Genomic DNA, 18052 nt, shown 5'->3' on the forward strand with positions numbered 1-18052 from the left:
GGCGTTGAGACTGAGTACCTGGTCAGGCTGCACGCTCAGCAGGGAGTCTGCTTGAGATTCTCTCCCTCTCTTTCTGCCTCTCCCCTTGCTGGCACACCATGCGTGCTCTCTCTCTCTCAAATAAAAAAAATCTTAAGAAAAAAAAGATAAGTGAAAATATAGTCTGTTGGTATAGCCACTTTGTAATTTTTTAAAAAAGATATTTATTTGAGAGAGAGTGGGCATGAGCTGAGCTGGGGGGGAGGGACACACGGAGAAGGAGTAGCCGACTCCCAGCTGAGAGGGGAGCCCGATATGGGGTTCGATCCCAGGACCCTGCTATCATGACCTGAGCTGAGGGCAGACGCAGAACTGCCTGAGCCACCCAGGCGCCCATGTAATTTGTTTTTTTTAAATAAATTTTAAAAAATTTCATATTTGTAGCATTTGGAAAATCACAGAAAATCACAAAGAAGAAAACAATTACCCAGATTATTTTTACCTAGAGATAAGCAGTGTTAATATTTTGGAATACACATACACATATATATATAAATGAAAATTATGCTCTGTAAATATTTCTTCATGAGAATAACACTTTTGGGATAAAAGCAAATGTTTATTATAAAAACTTCAGGCAGGGACGCCTGGGTGGCTCAGTTGGTTAGGCAGCTGCCTTCGGCTCAGGTCATGATCCCAGCGTCCTGGGATCGAGTCCCACATCGGGCTCCTTGCTTGGCAGGGAGCCTGCTTCTCCCTCTGCCTCTGCCTGCCTCTCTGTCTGCCTGTGCTCGCTCTCTCTCTCTCTCTGACAAATAAATAAATAAAATCTTTAAAAAAAAAAAATAAATAAAAACTTCAGGCAGAACATAAATGTATAAAGAATTACTTGATATTTATATGTAATCCCCAAACCTAGAAATACTAAAGTATATGCATGTTATTGGTCTGGTTGATTTCACATTAATTATATTAACTCAAAAAACTATTCATTAATTCTTTTAGTGGCTGATTTGAACATCTTTTTTCTTTAAGAATTAGATGTTTTCCTTTGACCTGTCTGTTCATGTCCTTTACCCATTTTTCTGTTGGATGGTTGGTCATTTTCCTACTCATTTGTATAGGCTTTTTTAGACCTTGTTTTGTATTGGCTGCAAAAACAGTTAAAACTACTTGTACCCACTCTGTCATCTGTCAGATTTTTTGTTTTTATGAGTCGACTATATCAAACTTCCCTTTAATGGCTTTTGAAATTTAAATAACAGTTGCTTCCTCATTGGAAGTTCATAAAAGTTTATAGAAAAATTTGTAACAGAATTTGCTCGTGGTTGATTCTGGTACTTTTGAAGTTCCACTTAATCTTCTTACAGTGATGTAAATATTTGGTCCACCTGGAATTTATCCTGGTATAAGGTGTAAGGGCCATAACTACCCAATTGTCCCAACACCATGCCCTGTTACTGAAATGTCAGCTTCGTTTATTTTATTTCCATATGTGTTTGGATTGCTTTTTAGATTCTCCTTTTCCATTGATCTGTCTGTGTATTTGCTTATACAATTATATTTTAATTATTTTACCTTTATAATATTCTTAAAATATCTGATAGGGCTTGTACCCCCTTTTGTTCTGTTTTATAAATTTCCTATTAATTTTAGGATCACCTTCTATCCAGTTCTACAGCTATTCACTTACTATTTATTTGGTACTACATTATTTTTATAAATTTACCTAAGAAGAAAGGACTTCCTTTTGATGACTCCTGCTATCCAAGAATATGATATTCCTTACCATTGGCTTAAGTCTTTGTGTCCTTTAAGTAGTATTTTAAAATTTTCTTCACAGAGATCTTATATGTTTTATTTTTAGATATTCTTAGATATCTTAGATATTCTATTCTTAGTCTCAGGTTTAGTCTTTTAAAATTTTCTTCACAGAGATCTTGTATGTTTTATTCTTAGATATTCTTAGATATCTTAGATATTCTATTCTTAGTCTCAGGTTTAGTCTTAGATACTTTATCTTTTCTGTTATTATTCTTGTTCATTTCTAAATTTAAACTTTTTAAAAAATGAATAATCTTTTTTTAGCCAAACCCATACGAAAAAAGTTATTTTGAAGTTTTCAACTTAGCTGTCTTTGATTGAATTTTAGTGAATCCCAGTTCTCAAGATATTTCCAAACTTACTGGTGAGACAGACATTCATTCTTAATTCTGTTTTCTACAACTAACTCTTTGTTATTGTGCGGTGTTTACTTTCTCCCTGAGCCTTTAGTTCCTTCATCTGTAAATTAAAGAATTTGCAATAAAAAAAAAAAAAAAAAAAAAAAAAAAGGGGCGCCTGGGTGGCTCAGTGGGTTAAGCCGCTGCCTTGGGCTCAGGTCATGATCTCAGGGTCCTGGGATCGAGTCCCGCATCGGGCTCTCTGCTCAGCGGGAAGCCTGCTTCCCTCTCTCTCTCTCTCTCTGCCTGCCTCTCCGTCTACTTGTGATCTCTCTCTCTGTCAAATAAATAAATAAATAAATAAATAAATAAATAAAGAATTTGCATCAGATTTTAGCTAATGTCTGTCTTCCAGCTTTGCCTCTGTTGATTCTGACGCAGTTAGCTTCCTAGGGGATTATCTGCCCAGGAAAGCCTTCTTGATGCTAGGGCCTATCTGGCTCCAAATAGCCGAGGGCTGTCTGAGCTTTGGAGTTTGGAGTTTAGTCCCTTGTGGCCAGGCTAGTGGCCCACCCTCAAGGCCATGCTGGGAAGGAAGCTCATTGCCCACCTTCCAGAGCTGTCTGTTTGCATAGTTAAAAGTCTTAGGGTCCTGTTTTGAGATTCCATGAAGTGTCCTCGTATCTCATTTGGCATCGTTTTTACTTTCCATTCCCTCCAGACCCTTAGCCCTCAGGCTTACTATCCTCAGGCCATCCATGGGGGGTGCCTTCATTATCTGCTCCTTTCTTTCCCTCTCGGCCTCCTGCCCCTCCTCCCCACTCTCCCTCTGGCCCCTTACCCAAGTAAGGCAGTGGAACTAGCTTTGCTGTTAGCCAGGCCTGTGTTCTGATCCACTGTTGCCTCTCCTCAGCTGTGTGACCTTTGGTAAGATTGAGAGAGAATAAACTCGAAGTGCTAGCATGGGATTATTCCAGGAGGTATCAAAGTAAATTAGGTTGCCTAGTTGTAGTAGTAATAGGTGCATGAAGGCTGTGTACTGGGCTCCTTGATGGGAGTTTTTATATATGACCCCATAATTCCTCACAAACAGCCCCCATGGTCAGTAGGTGAGTACCCCATTTTGCAAGTGGGGAAGACTGAAGCCCAGGGAGAAGTGACCTGTGTAAAGTCATACAGCTAATGAATTTCTGAGCTAGGATTCAGACTCAGGTTTTTGTCTTTCCTGTTTAATCTTCCTCTAGGAACTTGAACATTTCCCCTCTGTTTTCATAATGTGATCAGAAAAGTGAAAGTCTCTAGAAATGGGAGTGAAAATAGTCATTCTTTGAGATTGCTGTTTTATAGATCTAAATGGTCTTCATCTGTGCTGTCTGGTACACCAGCCACTAGCTTCACGTGGCTTTTGAGCACTTAAGTTGTGGCTAATAGGACTAAGCAGCTGAATTTTAACTTAATTTGTTAATTTAAATATAAAGAGCCACAGGTGGCTAGTGGCTGCCACCATGGCCGGCACAGTTGTCGTTGTAGCTCGGCTCCTGAGTAGGTCATTTGGGAGTCCTCTCCCTCCCCTTTCCTTCTCCCTCTCACAGCCCCCCCCCCCACAATGCATCTTGCTTTTGGATGGAGGATACCTTCTGAGTTTAATTTTTATTGCTTCTTTAATTCTAACAGTGTGAAGAGTGCCAGTGCTGGCAGCATGGGGTCTGCATGGGATTACTGGAAGAAAATGTGCCTGAGAAATACACCTGTTATGTTTGCCAAGACCCTCCAGGTAGAGATTTCTGGAGTCAGGGATATTAACAATATGTAACCTTTTTCACAGCTGGCCATGGAGCAGCCTCACTGTCTGTGATATTGAGACTTATTTCTTCGACATTGGCTAGACTGACTCCTCCTTGCCCCTGTTGCTAGCTCACCTGGTAGACTGCTGTCCTGAACTTAGCAGTGAGAGAGTATGTGGGAAGCCTGTGGACAGCCTGACCTTGAGCTAGAATTACTTTTTTATTATAGTAAAAATTATATAATATGAGATCTACCCTCTTAACAAATTTTTAAGTGTACAGTACAGTATTGTTTCTGAACTATAAACACAGTGTTGTACAGCAGATCTCTAGAACTTTTTCCATCTTGCATGACTAAAACTGTAAAAAGCTGTGGAATGCTTTCCATATTTGCCTGTCATCCTTGCCTTGCTTAGGTGCCATGCCACTCTTCTCTGTATTGAGCTAGTTTTAGAATGTGTGCTGCTGGAGCAAGCACCTTTTCCTGTTACTGAGGGTTCATGAAGATGTGGGCTCTGTCTTTGGCTTTTTTAGGAACCTGCCTCTGCTCCCTCTGGTGGCACCTGCCCTCCATTGCATCATTGCCACATGGAAGAGAGAGAAGCCCTTTAGGGGATGGGAAAAGGTGTATTGATAGGGCTTGACTGCTACCCAAACCAGTGAATAATTCCTTCAACAGGATCATTTAGTTTCATTGTTCCATGGCCACATGACTGGCCTGTGGCTCTTGGATTCCCTTTTCCAGAAGTCTTATATATCTGTGGTTCTTGTCCTGCTGTCAGTGGGATGGTGGTATCTTTTCCCTTCACCACCTGTAAGGTTTCTCCCCTTGGCTCCAGTTCCATGATCCCAAGGCTAGGCAAGGCTAGACAATGCTTAAGTGCCTCTACCTCTATGGATCCTTTCTGTCCTATGGGGTGGTTCTGGGGGGAGCTCCTATTCCTGTTTTTGCTTAAGATGAAGAAATTGATGTCCAGGGACATGAATGACTTTCCCAATCTCATAAAGCAAATTGGAATTAGAACTGACTCATGGGGTCAGATTTTGATTTTGCTGGTTGTGTAGGGAGGGGCTAATCACTGTAGTTTGTGTTCTAGCAGGTGTGTCCTCTTGAGATCTGATGACCTCTGTTGTGACACTATATCTCCTTGTGCTAGATTAGTCCATAGATGGAGGGGGATCTGTTTCTCTCTTTATCCCAAGGAAAGAATATGGTCAGAAGATTAGTCTGTGAACCACAAATTATTATTAATGGGCAGGATCTGAGAGACCACTTAGTTCAGCCCTGACATTTGATAGGTGAGCAAATATAGGCCCAGAAGGGACATGACGGGGCTAAGATCAGCAGCAAGTTAGTGCCAGATAGGAGATGAGAACCATGTTCTTTGACCTCCTTTTTGTAGAGCAGGTGGGACTACTCTGAATCCTGCTGCTCAGGCCACTTGTGCAGCAGCTGCCTCTGAGATGCCACACATAATCCCTCGGGCTCCTTAGCACTGCTTAAAAATCTCTTTTGTCTACTTTATTATCTCCCACTCCTCCCCTCTCTCCATGTTTCCCTTTTTACAAATCATGCACCCCATCTTCATCAACTCCTCTTTATACTTGCTGAAGTTTTACAACTCTAACTGCCAGGGCTGTAAATAGATTCCTCCTGGAGTCAAATGCTCTGTGTCCTTTACATTCATATTTATAGCCTGTGTTTGACTCTGCCGTGTCTTGGACCAGAAGTTTAACCTAACAGATTTATTCTTTAAAGGTTACTTAAAGATGTTTTTTACAGAATGGAGGTATATCCATACCATGTGTTTAGTAAAGCTAGAAAGAGCCCAAGGACCTCGATAGGGATTATGTGGGTTATTTCAGGGTTTTTATAGATATTGGGAGGTAAATGGTTGTCTGGTTGAAAGCTGTTCCTTGAGCATTTGGAGCAGGAAATACTGCCGAGTCACATGTCGTTGTTTTCAGTTCTTCCTAAGGATCCTTGTGATGAGCAAGACCACTAAAACCATCCAGTTCCTCTGTCATTGTAATAGATGGGAGATGGAGGTTCAGAGAAGGGAGGGCGCCTGCCTGTTTATATTTAGTAAGGCGGTGTAGGTGGCAGTTGAAAGGGGGACTTGGAGCTTCTTTCCACTTGATAAATCCATTCGAGATGTCCTTTGCCAGATGCTGGGGACACAACCACAGACAAGATGGTTCCTATTATTCTTGCTCTTAGTGGGGTTGGGCCAGAAACAGGTGTCAAAATAAGTCAAATAAGCAAAAAGATGTTAGATAGGGATGAGTGCTTTGGCTGGAGAGTTTAGCATCCAGATAGGGAATGAGTTAGGAGGTGTTGAATTCTTACTTTGAAGGTAACAAAAGGCCTGAAGAAGTGGAAAGATGCCAGTCCTTCAGGGGCTCCAGACAGAGGATGCTACAGCATAGATCCTAAGACTGAAAAGATGGATGTGTTCCAGGAACTGAAAGGAGACCACTGTAAGGGCTGTGAGGGTGGGGCAAGGAGGGCAGGAAGGATCTGGGTCCACTTGGTTCATTAGGCCAGTGTTAGGGCTTTTCTTTTTTTTTTCTTTTTTCCCTGTATGCAGTGGGAAGTCATTGAGGGTTTTAAATAGGAGATGCAATGATGTGATTTAAATTTAAAGAGATACCCAAGTTCCCATTCCACCTCTGGCCTGTTCTTAGGAGATCAGGAAATTTACATGTCTTATTGCCTCATTTCCCATCCCTAATAGGAGCCCAGGATATAGTAGGTACCAAGTAAATGTTTATTGGATGAATAAATAAAATGAACACAGGAATCCATCCTTCCAGTAATTTGTGTGATATTGTACAATGATGCAGGGGTCTGGGTTTCCTTCAGGCCAAGTATTAACTCTCTCATTTTCACTGCTTTAGGTCAGAGGCCTGGCTTCAAGTACTGGTATGACAAGGAGTGGTTGAGCAGGGGACATATGCATGGCCTGGCCTTTTTAGAAGAGAACTACTCCCACCAGAATGCTAAGAAGATTGTGGCTACCCACCAGCTTCTTGGCGATGTGCAGAGAGTGATCGAGGTTCTCCATGGCCTTCAGCTCAAGATGAGCATCTTGCAGTAAGTGTGGCACCTACAGCTTTGAGGATGAGGCTGATTTGACATGGTCTGGCAGGGCAGGGTGGGGTGGTTGGTGGGCGGAAGGATAAATTTGAGATTGAAAAGCCACAGAATCAGTGATAAGACCAATGAGTTTGAGACCTTTACTAAAAATTTTCAGTTACTTCCCAGCCTTTTGGCTAAGGTCAAGTATAGTGTCTGTTCTTAGCAGTTTAATATCTAATATGTCCTCTATCCAAGGACAATACAGTAAATGGATTTTGGAACTAGGAGACAGAGTGGGAGCTTGCTCCATCCTCTCCATCCATTGACCTGGTATTGCAGCTCTTCCAGGAAGGGTGTGCCCCCTCAGGGGGGAAAAATATGTCAGTCTCACAATAAACATTCTTTTTTAAAAAAAATTCAACCCTATTGAGGTAGAATTTATATATAATTAAGTTTGCTCATTTTACAGGTTCATTGAGTTTTGATGGCTTGCACCTGCCACCATAATCAAAATATGGTGTATGTATTTGTAATTTAATTTGTCTACTGTTCTAGGATATAGTTCTGAATTTTTTTTTATTGTGGTAAAATATGCATAATATAAAATTCATGTTTTATAAATTTGTAAATAGTCTTAACTGTTTTTAATATATAGTGTAGTAGTGTTAAATAAATTCACCTTGTTGAAACCAATCTCCATAACTCTTCCTCTTACAGAATTGCAACTCTGTATGTTTTAAACAACTTCTCTCTACTTTGCCTCCTCCCCACCCCTGGCGACCACCATTCTACTTTGTGTTTCTGTGAATCTGACTACTCTAGATACCTCATATAAATGGGATCCCACAGTATTTGTCTTTTTTGTGACTAGCTCATTTCACTTAGCATGGTGTCTTCAAAAATTCATCTGTATTATAGTCTGTATCAGAATTTTCTCCCTTTTTAAAGGCTGAATAATATTCCATTGTAGGCAGTGTTGGATTTTGTTTATCCATTCATCCTTAACACCCTTGACTGGTAAACAAAGTAAAATTGAAAGCTGCTGGGAGAGATAATATTGGCAGGCCTGCTGTCCAGCATAGTGGTTGCTCAGTAAGTCTTTCTCTTCATGATTTGCTCATGCAAAGTTTTAAGTGTTCTAGAACTGGACTTTTGGCTTTTAGGGACTTGAAGTTTGAGGAGTGAAATTGAGTGTGAATTCCGGCTTCTGTGGCTACGTTCTATGTGTCAAGATGACCCAAGTTCCTGTAAACTCTGAGAAAGACATGTAGCTCTTATTGGGGTCCCTTGTCTTTCATAATGTACCCCCACTTTACCAAATAGTGATTTGGGACCTTGCATGAGGCAGCTGCTCTCCCATGATTTCCATGGGTAAAGTCAGGTCTAGAATTCCAGGCCTGGGTCCTGTCAAGTACTTGGCCTAATCTTTCTAACTTCCTCTCAGTGGTTCCATGCATTTTCTTCTGGTATCAGCACAGTCTGTGTCAGACAGCTTCTCTTATGTAAACATTTCTCAGGTTTTCCCATGGACTTGCTCGTAGGGGGCCATCTTAGTTAAGACACCAACAATGACAGACTCGTGCCATAAATGAGTTAGGCATGACAGGCTCCTCAACAAGATTTCCTTTGTGCAAGTTAGTCCTGGAGGACCCTCAGCCTCAGACAGTGTCAGAGCCCTGGGATGGAAGACCAGGGATCTGCTTGCCCCCGCGTTTTGGTGCAGAAGCGTGCTGACTTCAAGAACTGGCACAACAAGGAGTGGTTGTGCAAGGGCACATTCAGACATGGTATATATTGGTTTGGGTAAAAGCTAAGGTGCTATAACAAAGACCCAAAAAACAAAGGCTGAAACAAAGTGGAATCTTCTTTGTCACATAATGAATGGTCCATGGGTAGTCAGGGCTCCAGGCCAGGGAGGTGGCCTTTTTCTAGGATGCCGTCTGGGGACCTGGGGACTTGGGTTCCTTCTCTCTTATTGCCCTGGCATTCCATTGGGGCATTCTCATCTGCATGATCAAAACAGCCTCACCAGGGACGCCTGGGTAGCTCAGTGGGTTGGGCCGCTGCCTTCGGCTCAGGTCATGATCCCAGCGTCCTGGGATCGAGTCCCACATCTGGCTCCTTGTTCTGTGGGGAGCCTGCTTCTCCCTCTCCCTCTGCCTCTGCCTGGACTCTGTCTGCCTGTGCTCGCTCGCTCTCTCTCTCTCTGACAAATAAATAAATAAAATCTTTAAAAAAAAAAAAAAACAGCCTCACCAGTACCTCAACTGTTCTAGCCCCCGGGTCAGGGGAAAGAGGGGAGAGCAGGCAGCTTTTTTCACGGACGCACCTAACTGCAGGGAAGGCTAGTCATATGGTCTGTTTGAACCCAGGAGGGAGGACTGAGTGAGGTGGGTATAAGAGAAGGGGAAAATAGTTGCTGGGCAAAGTTAGCTATCACTGTGACACTATCTGTTGAGATGAACCAAATCAAGTGACAGCCCTGGGTAAGATATCAGAGATAAGCTGGGGGCACCTGGGTGGCTCAGTCAGTTAAGTGTCTGACTCCTGATTTTGGCTCAGGTCATGATCTCAGGATTGTGGGACTGAGCCCCTCGTTGGGCTCTGTGCTCAGTGATGAGTCTGCTTGAGATTCTCTCTCTCTCTGCCCTCTCCCCCCACACTCACATGTGCTCTCTTTCTCTCTTTGAAATAAAACTTAAAAAAAAAAAAGGCAGGGTACCTGGGTGGCTCAGTTGTTAGGCATCTGCCTTCAGCTCAGGTCATGATCCCAGGGTCCTGGGATTGAGCCCCATATCTGGCTCCCTGCTCCTCGGGAGGCCTGCTTCTCCCTCTCCCACTACCCTGCTTGTATTCGCTCCCTCGCCGTGTCTCTCTCTGTCAAATAAATAAGTAAAATCTTTAAAAAAAAAAAAAAATGGCAGAGACAGGCTTTTCCCTCACATTTTATAAAATCAGAAAACTTTACCCCATACATACCAAATTAATTTCTTCTTAATGAGATGTCAGAAATTGAGGCAGGTAGAGGGTGGTCCATGTGAGGGCCTGGAAAAATGTCAGTGAGGCTTAAGATTGTAAACTGTGCTGTATTTCTTTTCATTTGAGGATTCAACCAGTCGATGTTTCTTCTTACTGAAATGCCAGTGCTCCTGGCCCTATCCCATATTCTGGAACCTTGTCCTTTCTGAATCCCCATTTAGATCCTTCGTCTTTATGGCACTGACTTTGTGCTGGAATTAAATCTGACTTCTGGCAGTTCAGAAGAGGGGATAGGGAGATCTTGTTCATCATTATATGTGGAGAAAAGATTCTGGGCAGTTGTGGGGGGATGGGGGATGGTGGCAGTCCCAGTATGTCTGTGTTCACATGGGTAGTCTCTGCTATCACAAACTCTGGGTCCTCATTCTCAGAAATACTGTTCCTGAGTGGCCTGGTGGGTTTATTTTCTAAGGCAAACAATAAAACTGGGAATAACTTCAGAGTGTCTATTGTCATTTAAAAAGTAACATGCATGTCTGTACATTCCTTCTTCATGATTGGCAGGGTATACAAAGAAAGTCCAGGGCGTTATTTTTGTATGGAGTAGTAGCTGGGGCTTGAGGTCTTACCTGGAAGGGCAAAAATTCGAGGAAGGGGGAAGCAAAGACTTGTGATTTTCATGCAAGAGAATGTCCATACTGTGGGCTATATGCTCCAGTTAACAAATTTCAGGCTACACAATAAACCTGAAAATTCACAATGACTCTCATTTCTTCTGATGCAGTTGCAATTTCAGAGGTGTGTCTGGAGTTTTGGTTTCCTGGTATAGGCTGTGATACCCTGCTGGCAGTGGTCCAGGGACCTAGGCTGCCTTGATACTCACAGTTTCCTGTCCTTCTCCAGTGGATGAGGGGTGTTGGTGATTGGTGGAGAGGGAGAGCTGAGGATGCTTGTAGCCCCTTGGGAGCAGAATTTTAGATTCTGTAGGAGCACTCCGTGCTTTCATATGTGTGGCCTATTCCATTCGTGCAGGAAGGCTTCAGTCAAGTGTGTGTGGAGAGGTATCCGTAGATGGGAGTTGCTGGTGAGTTAAGCTGTGCTTTCCTGCTGATCTGGTTTCAGTGCTTTTCAGCTGGAGGCTGGGAAGGTACAGTTGACTATATGGTGGGGCGATTCTTCTTTAGCCCAATCGTGTGATTATTCCAACCACTATAGGATGTTCGGCATCTTTGGATTCGGTGAGCTAAATGCCAGTAGTACCTGTCAGTTGTTGTGGCAGTTAGAAAGGTCACTACACATTTCTGCCCGTCTCTGAACCAAATGTGAGTAGCACCTGTCTGTTTATTTCCAAATGCTCTCTAGAGGGCAGTGCCCTCCCCGCGAGGAAGTCTGGTATCTAACTGATGAGCCTCACTCAAGAAACCCACTGTTTTTTTTTCCTTCCCTCCCTCCCTTTTTCCTTCTTTTCATTTAATGATCAAAGGTAATAGTGGAAGTTCTGGGTAGTAAAGAAGAGTTAAAAGGAAGTTTATCTAGAGTAGTGGTTTTTAAACTTAATAAAATGTATATTCCACAGTAAGAAGTAAAAAAGTTTTATGTTACTCACATATATAAAACTGAAATTAAAGTTTCACAGAATATCTACTGTTACTTAGAATGGTACATTCCGTTTTCCTTTTTCTGTAAGTGATTACGCTGCTCACTTCGGCAGCACATACACTAACATTGGAACGATACAGAGAAGGTTAGCATGGCTCTTGCACAAGGATGACACGCAGATTCATGGAGCATTACAATTGATTATGATCCAGTAGATTAATTTATTAATCCTCTATTGGGTCAAAACTCAAACAGTGGGGCGCCTGGGTGGCTCGGTGGGTTAAAGCCTCTGCCTTTTGCTCAGGTCATGATCTCAGGGTCCTGGGATCAAGCCCTGCATCGGGCTCTCGGCTCAGCAGGGAACCTACTTCCCCCTTTCTCTCTGCCTGCCTCTCTGCCCACTTGTGATCTCTGTCTGTCAAATAAATAAATAAAATCTTAAAAAAAAAAAAACAACCCTCAAACAGTGAATGATTGTGGGAGACTAAAGTGCTAACACAGAGTTTTATGTGCACGTAAAGGCAGAGCTTTCAACACGTTCTAAAGGAAAGGAGTTTGTAGCTCAGAAAAGGATTAGAATCCCTGTTCTTTAATAACAAAGTTTTCTCCTTGGAATGGTGAGAGTTAAAGATTTTAGAAGAATTTTTAAAAACTTATTAATGGCTTATACATAGATGACTTTGATTCCTGCCCCCTCAACCCATTGTTGTTGCATTTTTAAAAAGGTTTTATTCATTAGAGAGAGAGAGAACAAGCGGGGAGGGGGTTGCAGGGACAAGCACATTCGTCACTGGACTTAATCCCAGGACCCCGGGATCATGACCTGAGCTGAAATCAGACACTTAACCGACTGAGCCATCCAGGTGCCCCATCATTGCATTTTTGTATCTGAAAGTTAATTGCATGCCAGGATTATCATGCCTGCTTATTAGGTTATTTTTAGCAACTCACTTTGCTGCCAACAAAGTACTTTATTTGAATTAATTCACTTAATCTTTATCAAACTCATTGGCTAATGGCAGACAGATGGTTAGCCCGGTTTTGCAGAGGAGGAAATGGGAATGAGTCTGGCTCAGTGACTTGTTATAGTTGTACTGCTAATCAGTGGCTGAACTGAAATGGAGTCAGGTCTTTGACTCCAAGTCCAATCTCACTCACCATGAGTGTTCACAGTGGGAGCTTGTCTACCGATGGTCTCCTCAGAGACCATGGATTTACGTTCCCTTTCGCTTGGTAAATGGTGGCTTGTGGCCAGGTGGGGAGCTCCTCTTCCTGTTGGGAGAGCGGGAATTGAGATAGCCCTGCACTGGTCCCAGTTCCTCCAAAGCCCTATCTGTGTTTGCCTTCCCAACAGAAGCAGGGAGCATCCTGATCTGCAGCTGTGGTGTCAGCCTTGGAAACAGCACTCAGGGGAGGGGAGATCGCATTCAAAACACCTCCACGTCACTGAAGCCAAGAGCAAAGAGGAAGTCCCGAGCTATAGAACTTTGAACGGGGCGATGGAGAAGCCCTTGCCCCTGGCCCTCCCCCGGTCTGTGGAGGAGTCCTATATCACCAGCGAGCACTGCTATCAGAAGCCCCGCGCCTATTACCCTGCTGTGGAGCAGAAGCTGGTGGTGGAGACCCGGGGCTCTGCCCTTGACGATGCGGTCAACCCCCTCTGTGAGAACGGTGATGATTCTCTCTCTCCACGTCTGGGCTGGCCTCTAGACCAAGACAGGAGTAGGGGGGACAGTGACTCCAAATCTAGCTCCCTAAAGGTATGTGGCTCACTTGTACTTGTTCTTCATTTAGTGTTTGAGTGCTTGAGCTCCCCTGTAGGGTTCTGTGGAAGGCATTTTTTATAGAGTTGTACTTACTGTAAAATTGTATTTAAATGTGCTCATCATAGGTGTTTTTTGGTGGGTTAAAATGGGTGCAAAGTCAGGAAAGCCCGATTAAACCAGAGATCATGGTTATAGGAAATGCCGACAAAATGGCAGTCACTGGTGGTGGGGGTGGAGAGGTGGGAAGAATCGAGGAGAAAATTGTTGATTGGTACTTGATAAATGGAAGTTAGGTAGGAAAATGAGTTTTTTCTTTAACAGGTTTATGTTGTAATTACACCTAGCTGCTAATTGTTAGCATGAGCAAAGAATGAGTCAGGTGTTTTGTTAGCCATAAAAGTTTTCAGTACAATTCTATGATAGCTTTCGTTTGACTCTAAACTTTGTAGCCCTGACATAAGAACAGTCCATTTTGTCAGAATATTTGCTGGTTTCATCAACTTTCCCAAGAACAACTCTCATTTTTTTGTTATTCAAATCATGCTCTTCTAGAGCCTCTTTGTGTCATTTCCCTGCCAGTGTTGTCATCTTCAGCTGTTCCCTGGGGTCATTCTGTGCTGTCCTCAGTTGGTCTGAGAAGCTTTGTGTAACTGGAGAGTTTTTCCACCCTTGTTCTCCTTCCTCTCAAACTTTACCCTGTGGTTGGCATCACCAGCATTAAATATGTTACTGCATATTTCCAAGTGGGACATCCTAGATTATAAGCCCCTCATGGGTAGGCATTGTGCCCTTGCCAGTGTCTAAACAGTGTGATCAAGGTTGGTTGGTGAGGTTGGTCTTGGAGACAGACCTGGTTTCAAGTCTGGGCTTAGCCACTTACCATGTGATGCTGATCAGGTCACTTCACCTGCTTAGATATGTCCCTTCACCTCCCTGTGGGAGGGGCCAGTGCCCATGCCCTCTAGTTTTTGTGCAGCGTGTCTGTGAAAAGCTATCAGCACAGAGCTTTGCACAGTCAGCTCTAATAAATACTAGCTTGACTCTGGTCATTTCAAATGAATGAAGGAAGGAAGGAAGGGTTGAGATCACCAACTGTAGAAAAGGGTTGTGATCCTACAAATGACGCAGATTTCATAGAGGCATTTGCCATGTATTTAAAAATCAGAAAATACTGGCCCTAAACAAGTCAGCTAGGGTTAAAAATATCTTTCATTCATGGCAAGTTGACCATAGGCCAACACTGTGTTTTATAAACCTTATCCTATTTCATCCTCATGAACCTATAAGGTAGGTTTTACTACTTCCATCAGAGGCTCAGAGAGGAAAAATAACTAATCCAGGCTCATACATTCAGCAAGACAAGGAGCTTGGACTTAAAACTAGTTTGTCTGACTCCTGCTAAGTAATATACTAACCCCTGTCTGCGCCCACCCTGCTCTGTTCTGATCTCAGGGCTCTAGAAGCCATTCCACGAGGCCCATTTCAGGCCTGGGACATTGGGCCGGTCACTGGGAAGCAGCAGTGATGCCTGTGCTGCCCTGAGGTGTTTGTGGTTGCTATACCAGGCATGCTTCTGTCTGTGTCCAAGACAGGAAGAGAGTGAGATAGAGGTTTGGGATAGTCAAACTGCACCTGAATTTTCAGATGGTTGCAAACACTGGCTGGTTGGAGAAGAGGCTGGGACTGTCTCCACTCAGTAACTTTACTGCCATTGCATTCCTAGGTGAGGGAATATGTCTCCAAAAAGGTCCTACCCGAAGAAGCCCCTACTCGGAAGCTGCTGGACAGAGGCGGAGAGGGGCTACTGAGTTCCCAGCACCAGTGGCAGTTCAATCTGCTGACTCATGTGGAATCTCTTCAGGATGAAGTCACACACAGGATGGACTCCATTGAGAAGGAACTGGATGGTAGGGCTCCTTCTCTGGCTCTCCACAGATAGCTGTATTCTTGCCTCCTTTCTTTTCAGTCTCATCTTACCCCCATCCTCCCTTTAGATGGGCAAGCTTTACTTTTTGCATTTGTCAGGCGCTTCTAAGGTCTGTGTGAAGTCAGGAGTCCTCCCTCACTTACCTAGTGCCTGTGCAAAGCAGAGTGCAAAAGTGTAACTAGACTGCCTGCAGGCAGTGTGTGACCTGAGCAACTTTGCTAACCAAGTTCTGTGGGGAATTTCAACTTTGACTTAATAGGGTTTTTGGATGTCTTTGAGGATGAATCTGAAGAAAGCCTTTTGTAAAATCTAAACCGCTGAAGCCTTCTCTTCTTTATCAGTAGAGATTTAAGAACTTGACTGAATCATTTGGGTAGCCCTGGGTGTTTCTCCCAGGTGTTAGCAGTAACAGGTGGTCCTGATAAACATGCTCAAGTTCAGTCTCTCTGATCCCTGGGAAGTTGCCAGTTTGATTTTTGAAGACAGAATTCCTTCTTGATTTTGCACTTATTGCTTAATCTTTTGTTTCCATTCTTAAAGTGGAGCCAAATTGAAAAGTAAATATTCCATTTGAGGACTCTGAGTATAGTCAGGCTACCATTACTGTAATTGGAGATGTAAAGCTACTTGCATGAAATAACTCAGAAAGATGCCATACGTTACACAAGCTAGAGTCATGAGGTGTGGCCAGGGCACATGTATGGCCGAGGCCCTGCCAAAGGCGACGTATGGCAAGGGAAGTGATAACAGAAAGACTTCCTGAAATTCTGGGTCTGAAGCCAAACCCTGAGAAAAGTGAGGTTCTCTGAGGAAGAGGTTGTTACTCAGTATATTATAAAAGGACTGGCTTGATTGGAGGAAAGGGTTGTCCTGTTGGAGAAAAGTGAAAGAAGGACCTCCATGCCCTCATGCTTCTGTCCTGCCCTTCAGGCACACCTGAGGAACTGAGAATGGGAGACTAATTCAGGGTTCATTCTGAGGACACTTCTAGAAGGGGGAGTGTTTCTCTCTCTTTTATTCCTAAAAGGTTTCCTTGGGCTCCTTAGAATGGTAACTGATTCCATTGTTTGAAAACCCTGCTATTCTCTAGCTGAAAAGAGGACTGAATGACAGACTGGAAATGATGGATTTTGAGAGAATGGCAGTAGGAGTGAGTGGCTTTGGGTCTCTGAGAGTAGGCTTAGCACTGTGGAAACATGGAGAATATTCTGTTGTTTCCAAAGGATCCTGCCCTTAGGGGAGACATCAGTGTTTCCCTACTTCTTACTGACTTGTCACTCTCATTCTCTCTCATGGCCAGTGTGGTGAGGAGGGTAAGTCCAGGCTCCCTTCTCTGCCTGGACTTGCTTGGGCCTCTTATGTGTCCTGCTGACCTGGGGTCACATACTCTGTTCCTGTTCTAATACCCCAGGCCCTAAAGTGTGAAAATGAATTACAAATCTCAAAGATTTTATTCAGATAAACAGACTTTTCCACTGCATTTAATTAAGATTTGTCGGAATCCCATTTTATGTCAACTGTTGTAGGGAGTTAACTCTTGAGTTCATCCGAATACCATTAAGATAAACTGAACTTTTTTTATTTTTAAAGATTTTATTTATTTATTTAACAGAGAGAGAGAAAGAAAGGTCACATATAGGCAGAGAGGTAGGCAGAGAGGCAGGCAGAGAGAGGGGGGGAAGCAGGCTCCCTGCTAAGCAGAGCGCCTGATGCGGGGCTTGATCCCAGGACCCTGAGATCATGACCTGAGCCGAAGGCAGAGGCTTAACCCATTGAGCCACCCAGGTGTCCCTAAACTGAACTTTTATAAGAATTTGGATATAGTATTCCTTTTAAGAAATAGCCTAGTAAACTATCTATTGACTGATTTATATTTTAAGTTATTTTAATATTAACCATAATTTAATAATTTCTATAGTTGTATAAACAGTTGTCAAACTAAAAGAAAAAGATTTTTTTTTTTTAAAGATTTTATTTACTTATTTGACAGAGAGAAATCACAAGTAGGCAGAGAGGCAGGCAGAGAGAGAGGAGGAAGCAGGCTCCCGCTGAGCAGAAAGCCCGATGTGGGGCTCGAACCCAGGACCTGGGATCATGACCTGAGCCGAAGGCAGCGGCTTAACCCACTGAGCCACCCAGGCGCCCCAGAAAAAGATTTTTTAAAGAAATTTTTTTAAAGATTTTGTCAGAGAGCTCAGAAACGGGGAGCAGCAGGCAGTGGGAGAAGCAGGCTCCTCATTGAGCAGGGAGCCCAGTGAGGGACTCAGTCCCAGGACCCCAGAATCATGACCTAAGCCAAAGGCAGATGCTCAACAAACTGAGCCACCTAGGCGTCCAAGACAAAAGATTTTTTTTTTTAAAGATTTTATTTATTTTATTTGACAGACAGCGATCACAAGTAGGCAGAGGCAGGCAGAGAGAGAAGAAGGGAAGCAGGCTCCCCGCCAAGCAGAGAGCCTGGCCGAGCAGAGAGCCCGACGCGGGGCTCGATCCCAGGACCCTGGGTTCACAACCAGAGCCGAAGGCAGAGGCTTTAACCAAACACTGAGCCACCCAGGTGCCCCGAGACAAAACATCTTTAATGACTATGAAAATACTGAATCTTTTACTTATCTTTTTTTTTTTTAACTTTTCTTCTTCTTCTTCTTCTTTTTTAAGATTTTATTTATTTATTTGACAGACAGAGATCAGAAATAGGCAGAGAGAGAGAGGGGAAGCAGGTTCCCTGCCAAGCAGAGAGCCCAACGCAGGGCTTGATCCCAGGACCCTGAGAT

General features: G+C 43.4%; 1 protein-coding gene and 3 non-coding genes across 5 annotated transcripts in view; 3 read left to right on the top strand and 1 right to left on the bottom strand.

The window, feature by feature from the left end:
- Nucleotides 1-18052, top strand: part of PHF20 (PHD finger protein 20) — a 141224-nt gene that overhangs the window by 119289 nt on the left and 3883 nt on the right. For both annotated transcript variants that reach the window (XM_047744269.1, XM_047744270.1), the window contains 4 exons: nucleotides 3816-3915; nucleotides 6827-7022; nucleotides 12940-13345; nucleotides 15075-15258. In XM_047744269.1, coding sequence (XP_047600225.1) covers nucleotides 3816-3915; nucleotides 6827-7022; nucleotides 12940-13345; nucleotides 15075-15258 — 886 coding nt within the window. The remainder of the gene's footprint in view (nucleotides 1-3815; nucleotides 3916-6826; nucleotides 7023-12939; nucleotides 13346-15074; nucleotides 15259-18052) is intronic.
- Nucleotides 4292-4403, bottom strand: LOC125110168 (U6 spliceosomal RNA). The gene has a single exon (XR_007130492.1). It is a non-coding gene; the product is annotated as a U6 spliceosomal RNA (small nuclear RNA).
- LOC125110204 (U2 spliceosomal RNA) lies at nucleotides 7182-7371 on the top strand. The gene has a single exon (XR_007130525.1). It is a non-coding gene; the product is annotated as a U2 spliceosomal RNA (small nuclear RNA).
- On the top strand, nucleotides 11682-11788 carry LOC125110134 (U6 spliceosomal RNA). The gene has a single exon (XR_007130466.1). It is a non-coding gene; the product is annotated as a U6 spliceosomal RNA (small nuclear RNA).

The sequence above is a fragment of the Lutra lutra genome, chromosome 9 (genome assembly GCF_902655055.1).
Source record: "Lutra lutra chromosome 9, mLutLut1.2, whole genome shotgun sequence".
Lineage (NCBI taxonomy): Eukaryota > Metazoa > Chordata > Mammalia > Carnivora > Mustelidae > Lutra > Lutra lutra.